The sequence below is a fragment of the Lolium rigidum genome, chromosome 5 (assembly GCF_022539505.1).
Source record: "Lolium rigidum isolate FL_2022 chromosome 5, APGP_CSIRO_Lrig_0.1, whole genome shotgun sequence".
NCBI lineage: Eukaryota > Viridiplantae > Streptophyta > Magnoliopsida > Poales > Poaceae > Lolium > Lolium rigidum.
The window spans coordinates 60,510,473-60,517,591 of NC_061512.1; the positions used below are offsets into that span (position 1 = coordinate 60,510,473).

Genomic DNA, 7,119 nt, shown 5'->3' on the forward strand with positions numbered 1-7,119 from the left:
CTTGTTCATCATCATGCTAGCATAGGTTCTTGGTGCTCTTAGGCAAACTCCTTATTGATAGGCTTTAAGCTAAACTAGTAAATACATGTGTAGTTTTATTTCGCCTAATTTAGCTCTCAAGTAGAAATTTTTATACACCATCTATTCACCACCCCTCTAGGCGACGTCCTAGTACATTCAGCAGGCTCAAACATCTCAGTTTCCTCAGAATTAAATCTCACTTGATACCTAACTGAACTAACACAGACCATCATTAGAGAAATCCATCTCTCATCAAACCCCAGTTTTCTCATTATATTCATTGCAGTCTATTAATGGAATATTGGAACTAAAAATTTTGTAACACTCTCCATGCTGGCACTAGCACCAGATCGAAAAAAAGTGTCCCCAGCTGAGCAGCCGGCGAGCCATCCGACCTGGAGACAGCCGGTCCCACATGTCATCCGCTTTACACGCCACACATTTTCTCCACCATTGTCCACTCTCGCCGCAACTGGGCCATCTCCCGTACCGACCCCACAAGTCATGGACTGTCTACCACCAAGCAACCGGTCAAGCTTTCCAGTCGAGAAATCTTCTGAAATTAATCCTCTCTTCCTTGCTTGCGCCGGCGTCTTATCTCCTCCCCCGCGCAGCCTTGGTGCGTTCTTCCCCTCCAATCCCCAAAATTCGCCTAATCCAGCCTTATCGCCAAATCATTCCCCACGACTAGCATGCTGCCAGCGCGCGGCGAATCCGTAACCCCCCTAGCCGTCGCCGCACGCGGGAACGATCTTGTCCCGGCCGTAAAAATCCAGCCTTTACCGGAGCTTTCCCTGGTCGCTGTCTCCCGGGGATTTGCTTGATTTTGGTTTGGTCCGGGAGGTTCTTTGAGGGGAGAGATTGGAGGAATTCGTGGTTCCGTCGAAGGATTTTGAGGAGGAGAGTCCGTGCCGGATACGTACGGTGCACGGAGTCCGTCCAGGAAGGTGATTGCTTCTTCCGGTGGTCGCTATGGCACCGGCGACGCACTTCACGCCTTCGCAGGCGCACGCCGCGGCAGCCGCCTCCCACCACCCTCCCGCCGCCGCCGCCGCGGCGGCGGCCGCCACGGCCACGGCGACCGCGCGGCTGCACGCGTCGGCGCCCGCGCCGGCCGCGGCGGCGGCGCTCTGCCCGCCCTTCCTCGCCGCGGGCTCCGCGGCGTGCCCGCCCGTGCAGAACCCGATATTTAGCGGCCCTGCCGCGCCGTGGGCGGTGCAGCCCCAGCGCGCCGCCTCGTCCGCGCTCGGCCCGGAGTTCCGGCGTGCGCGCTCCACGAAGAACATCTCCAAGCGCAACAACCGCGGTGGAGGTTCTCAGGACCGCGGCGGGCGCGCCTCCTCGGCAGCTGCCGGGCGCTGTGTTGACAAGCTGCTCCGCGTGGCCCCGGAGGACCGCCGCGCCCTGGGGGTGTCACTGTCCTCTTTCCGTGGGGAGCTGGTTTCTCCTGACGATTACTGCCATGTCCTCCGGGAGCTCGGCGACAGGGACAAGTCCGCACCCCGTGCACTCGAGGTGTTCCATGCCGCACTGCCCCTTGTTGGCAATGGCTCCGTCGATAAGGGCAAGCTTTTGACCGCTGCCATTGGTGCGCTCGGCAAGATGGGGCGACCGGAGCTTGCAAGAAGAGCTTTTGAAACTGGCATTGCAGGGGGTTATGGCAAAACGGTGTTTGCATACTCAGCGCTCATCTCGGCATATGCGAGGAGCGGGCTTGCGAATGAGGCAATGGGGGTGCTCGAGTCGATGAAGGGTGCAGGATTGCGGCCTACCACGGTTACTTACAATGCGGTGATCGATGCGTGCGGGAAAGGGGGTGTTGACCTCAGGTTCACACTCGGATATTTTCGTCAGATGCTACGGGATGGGCTCTGTCCGGACCGCAAGACGTTCAATTCACTTCTGTCTGCTTGTAGCCGCGCAGGGCATCTGGAGGATGCCCGTGCTGTTTTTGATGAAATGATCCATCTTGGCATTGGGAGAGACATTTACACGTACAACACGTTTGTTGATGCAATCTGCAAGTGTGGCAACATAGAGCTGGCTATGCAGGTTCTGTCGGATATGGAAGCGAAAAATGTCAAGCCAAATGTAGTTACATACAGCACATTGATTGATGGATACTCCAAGCTGGAGAAGTATGATGAGGCGCTCAAGCTTTACGAGAAGATGAAGTCTTTGGGAATGAAACTGGACCGAGTTTGCTACAACACTGTGCTGGCTATTTATGTGAAGACCGGAAAGTATGGAGAAATTGCAATTGTGTGTGACGAGATGGAGGACTTGGGGATTGAGAAAGATACTGTCACCTACAATTCTTTGATCAATGGCTATGGAAAGCAGGGACGCTTGGATATCGTCTCTTTCCTCGTTCAAGATATGAGGAGACGGGGAGTAGCTCCTAGTGTACTCACATACTCCACTTTGATAGATATCTATTCGAAGGCAGGAATGCATGTCGATGCATTTAATGTCTACTTAGATTTTAAGGAATCTGGCCTGAAACCCGATGTTGTTCTGTTCAGCTCTTTCATCGACACATTGGCCAAGAATGGCTTGGTAGAGTGGGCATTATCTCTGCTTAATGATATGACTGAGATGGGTATCAAGCCAAATGTGGTCACGTACAACACGATAATTGATGCATATGGCAAGTCTAAGGTTCTGGCTGAGGAGGATCCCGAAGTTGGGGACATGGGAATTGTTGGGGTTTATAATGGCCAGATCATTAGAGCTGCTAATCCAGTCGCAAGAGGACGGTCTGCCATTGATGTCCGGATGAGGAGGTCCCAGGAACTGTATTTCATTCTGGAATTATTTCAGAAGATGATCCAGCAGGGTGTAAGGCCAAATGTGGTTACATTTTCTGCCATCTTGAATGCTTGCAGGTACATCTTAATTTATTTTGTTGAAGTCTTTCAGTGCTAATTTCATTCTAGTTCTTAGTATTTTGTGACTATATGCTGCCTAGCCATTTTCTAACAGGAACGATGCAACTTGGCATAATAGTTGAACGTTACAAAATTGGTGCTGCATTATACTGGAAATTAATTGCTTTTTGCATATCAATTTGAATTTGCTAAATTCCACTTCGATTTGTACTTGCACACGTTGAAGTTTAGCCTTTGCATGACCTGTTTTGGGTAAATTTGAAGATTACTATATATTTCATGACCTCTCATTTTTCTTTGGTTCTAGAAAAGATGGTAAGCTGAAGATGTACTTATGACCTTGATCAAAATAGTAACGAATAACACATGAGAGCTATCACTCCAAATTTTACTGGGAAATCATGTTGCTATATAAATCTGAATAGCAGAGTACAGAATAAATCCTCAGTTTTCCGTGGCTCCAGAAAAGATTGTAAGCTGAAGATGTCGTTATGACCTTAAATAAAAACGGAATAATATGAGAGCTGACACTGCAAATTTATCCGCGAAATCATGTTGGTGTATAAATCTGAATCAGCAGAGTGAACATTATATTTCTCTCGACCCTGCATATATTTGTTGTCCAACTGTAACACTTCACTTTAATCTTGTTCTTTCAGTCGTTGTAATAATTTCGAAGATGCAGCCCTATTACTGGAACAACTACGCCTTCTTGATAACTTTGTCTATGGTGTTGCGCATGGGCTACTTATGGGTCATCAAGAAATTTGGTCGCAAGCACAGTCCCTTTTTAGTCAGTTGGGACGCATGGATTCATCAACATCTTCTGCCTTTTACAATGCTCTTACTGATGTGCTGTGGCATTTTGGCCAGGTATACTCCCAGTGTTCATCTTGATTTAAGTATTCTATTGTATATTGTTAAAAGGTTAAATCCTTGAGTAATCCTTAGTAATCAAGCAATGCTTAGTGGTAATTTTATTCTAATTGACTGATTCGATTATAGAAGAAGAAATAGCATCATAATACTGCTTGAGTTCTTTAATTTAGGTCTTATAAGGACATGGGGTGTTTATAACTTCCATTCTCTTGAGTTTCATAGACTGTCATTCAAAAGTTTCATTTTCCGAAATGGAATTTAAAAGTTTCATGTAAAACATTTTGATGTAGCCCATTTACACATGATTTGTTGGAACTTCTTTTCCTGATTAGTGCTAGCTAAACTTCCTTGAACTGTTACTTGCTTGGATGGTTTGGTATTATACTCATTTGAGTTGTACCAAAACTTCTTCGTATGTAGGCTACCAAGCCTGTGTATAAAATTTTCCTAGTTAACTGCATATATAGGGTTAATCCATCCTGACAATTGGTGTTCCTTACCATTTTCAAAGACAAGTAGTTAACTTTATATAAGATAGGGTTAGTCCGTCCTGACATATGGGTGTTCCTTACCATTTTCAGAGGCAAGGAGCTCAGCTAGTTGTGCTGGAAGGGGTAAATCGCCGTGTTTGGGAGAACACATGGAGTGAATTTTGCTTGGACCTGCACCTTATGTCGTGTGGAGCAGCTCAAGCAATGGTTCATGCATGGCTTCTGAATGTGCGCTCTATTGTCTTTGCAGGACGAGCTATGCCTGAGTTTCTAAGGTATGTGATGCCACAACTACTTATTGTGTTTGTAACATTTACAGTAGCCGCATGTGCAAATGTGTAGGATGTGAAATTTAAGTCTAGTTGAATTGAAGCCATGTCTGTTCTGTATATCTCTACAGCATCCTGACAGGATGGGGAAAGCACAGCAAGATAGCGGGTGCAAGCACTCTCCGTCACGTCATCGAGGCGCTGCTCAACTCGATCGGGGCACCGTTCCAGGTCGAGCGGTTCAACATTGGGAGGTTTGTGTCGCCCAGCGCCGTTGTGGCTGCCTGGCTGAAAGAGTCCGGCACCATCAACATACTCCTCCTCAGCGACGAGCGCGTGCAGCATCATGCCAGCCCGTCCAACCTGGTACCGAGACTGCAGGCACTGCAGTTGTAGTAGCCCCTAGGGCACGGAATGTAGGGTAGCATCTTGTCTGTAAGCATTAAGCTCCTCCCCACCTCTCTCCAGTTTCTCTTCTGCCTCTCAGAAGATTGTAGTGTATTATAGGCTGAGCGAGTAGGGCCTTGTTTTGTTGTTAAATTTCGCAGAATCAATCGGCAGTGTGCCTTTCAAGTTCCAACTCCTTACAATCAAGGGTGAAACGGACAAAGTTTATTCAGAATCCCCGCTGATCGATGCTCCATTTTCCTGGACCTCAAGGGCCCGCTGCTTCGTCTGGGTATCACTGCTCCTGAGCTGATGATGCTCTTCTGCCATTTAGAGCAGTTCCATGATGCTGCTGATTAAGATGTCTTGAGTTCCTGTTTTGGAATCGTTTGATGAGAGCTGGGGCAAGTCAAGGGCCCATGGAAGATGATGCTGACGCCTCCACTTTGGCCTGTGATGCTGCTTTACAAGATGCCACCTGCTTTGTGCAAGATGCAAATGGCATCTCCCCATCCATGAATGGTGAACAAACAGCCTGTGGTGGCTAGCTGACGAGGCGACGCGAAAAAGGCGTGGCGTAGAAGAAGGCAATGTGTACCCTGCTTATTCACTCAGTTTGTCATGGATCCTTTTCTGCACAACTGGAACCTGGAGAAGGGACACTGTCAAGCATTCAAAATGGGGTCAAATGTATATTCGTGATGCATGTGTACCGACTAGCGACCTATTTTCATTCCACTTAATTGTTGCTTCACTGTATTTGACTTTACTCACGCTCTATCACTTATATCAGGGTTGGCTTTATCATAATTTAGATACTTTCCAGTCACTGAAATGCGACATCTTACACGAGGATGGCGGAGTCAAAGAAAGAGAGGCGAGGGCGACAAACGCACCAATGAAAAATAAAGAACCAATGGTTTAAGTCGATTCGTCTTGTCACATTGATTTTTCCGCTCCGTCTTTTTCTCCTTTTATTTTCCAGAAAGAATGGCTGATAATTTGGAGCCGTTAGACATCAAATTCACAGGGGCTGCAACTTGCAGAAAAGCCTCTCATGGGATGCACTGCGAGAAAAGGGAGGAAGGATTGCGTGTGGGAGCACGGCCAGCAGAATAGATGGGTTGCTTCGGGCCCATGCAAAGCTGACGGTTATCCTGCAATTTGGGGGAGTTCTATTTTTTGTTTTTTTGTTTTATGGAGGATATGCTCCCCTAAGTGAGAGGAAAGGGAAGCCTCGACTAATTTGACAGCTGAAAGAGACTGGTCCAGCGGCAGATTCACCACACCATTTGTGGACAGTTTCTACTTGCGACTGTTACTAGTACTAGTACTGTTGGTGGGTTATTATCTGGATAACAATGGATAGGGAAAAAATGCTCTGGGTACTGTTGGGTTGGGTGTGCCTGTACATGATGGTTGACTACTTAATTTAACACTAATGACATGCTACAGTAAATACTAGTTAGGGTAATTTGTTTGCACCGTAGGCAATAAAATTGTCACTTTCACAGCTAATATTATAGTCTACAATACTCCGCAAAAAAGACAATAATACAAAGTGAAATTGTCACTGTCACAGCGAACATTTAAGGCGTACAATAAACTCGGACCGTGGGGAAGCCCCCTCATTATACTCCTGATGATTACTTGAGAAGCGGAAAATAATGTTATAAGAAATAGGGTTGATAAGCAAAGTCAACAAAAATATATTGAGTTTCAGACCAATGCGATCAAAATTGGACTTTGACAATAAACCGATAATATTATGGAGAAAATGTCCAAGTATCAACGATTCCACGAAGATTCTAGCCTATTTCTTAGATATAAAGTAGACAAATTGTTTTCTCAAAAGAGAAAGATTCTGCTTAAAGACAAACCACAACTTAAATCAACTTGTACAATTCTATTATAAATAAATAAATAGTTGACTTTCCATGTTTTTTCCTGTTATTCCAAATATATAGACACCTATTTTTCTCCATGTCTCATAATGTTCAGAATTATACTATAATTGTCAACGTCGGTATCAAAGTGTTTGACAAATAGCACATCGATAAGAATATATTAGATTAAACACTGCACATTAATGTATCCAGTTTCATGGCACTTAAGCTAAGGGCAGTTCATTACAGTTATGGACATAAGCTGCAAGCATATTATAGCTTTTTATTTTTATAT

The 7,119-nt window shown here is 45.9% G+C and overlaps 1 protein-coding gene across 1 annotated transcript; it reads left to right on the forward strand.

Annotated features, from left to right (window-relative positions):
- Nucleotides 1-993: 993 nt before the first annotated feature.
- Nucleotides 994-5,170, forward strand: LOC124656010 (pentatricopeptide repeat-containing protein GUN1, chloroplastic-like). Its single transcript, XM_047194825.1, has 4 exons — nt 994-2,909; nt 3,572-3,785; nt 4,373-4,557; nt 4,683-5,170. Exons 1-4 carry the CDS (start codon nt 994-996, stop codon nt 4,945-4,947), a joined length of 2,580 nt encoding a protein of 859 aa, XP_047050781.1. The 3' UTR covers nt 4,948-5,170.
- Nucleotides 5,171-7,119: the final 1,949 nt, after the last annotated feature.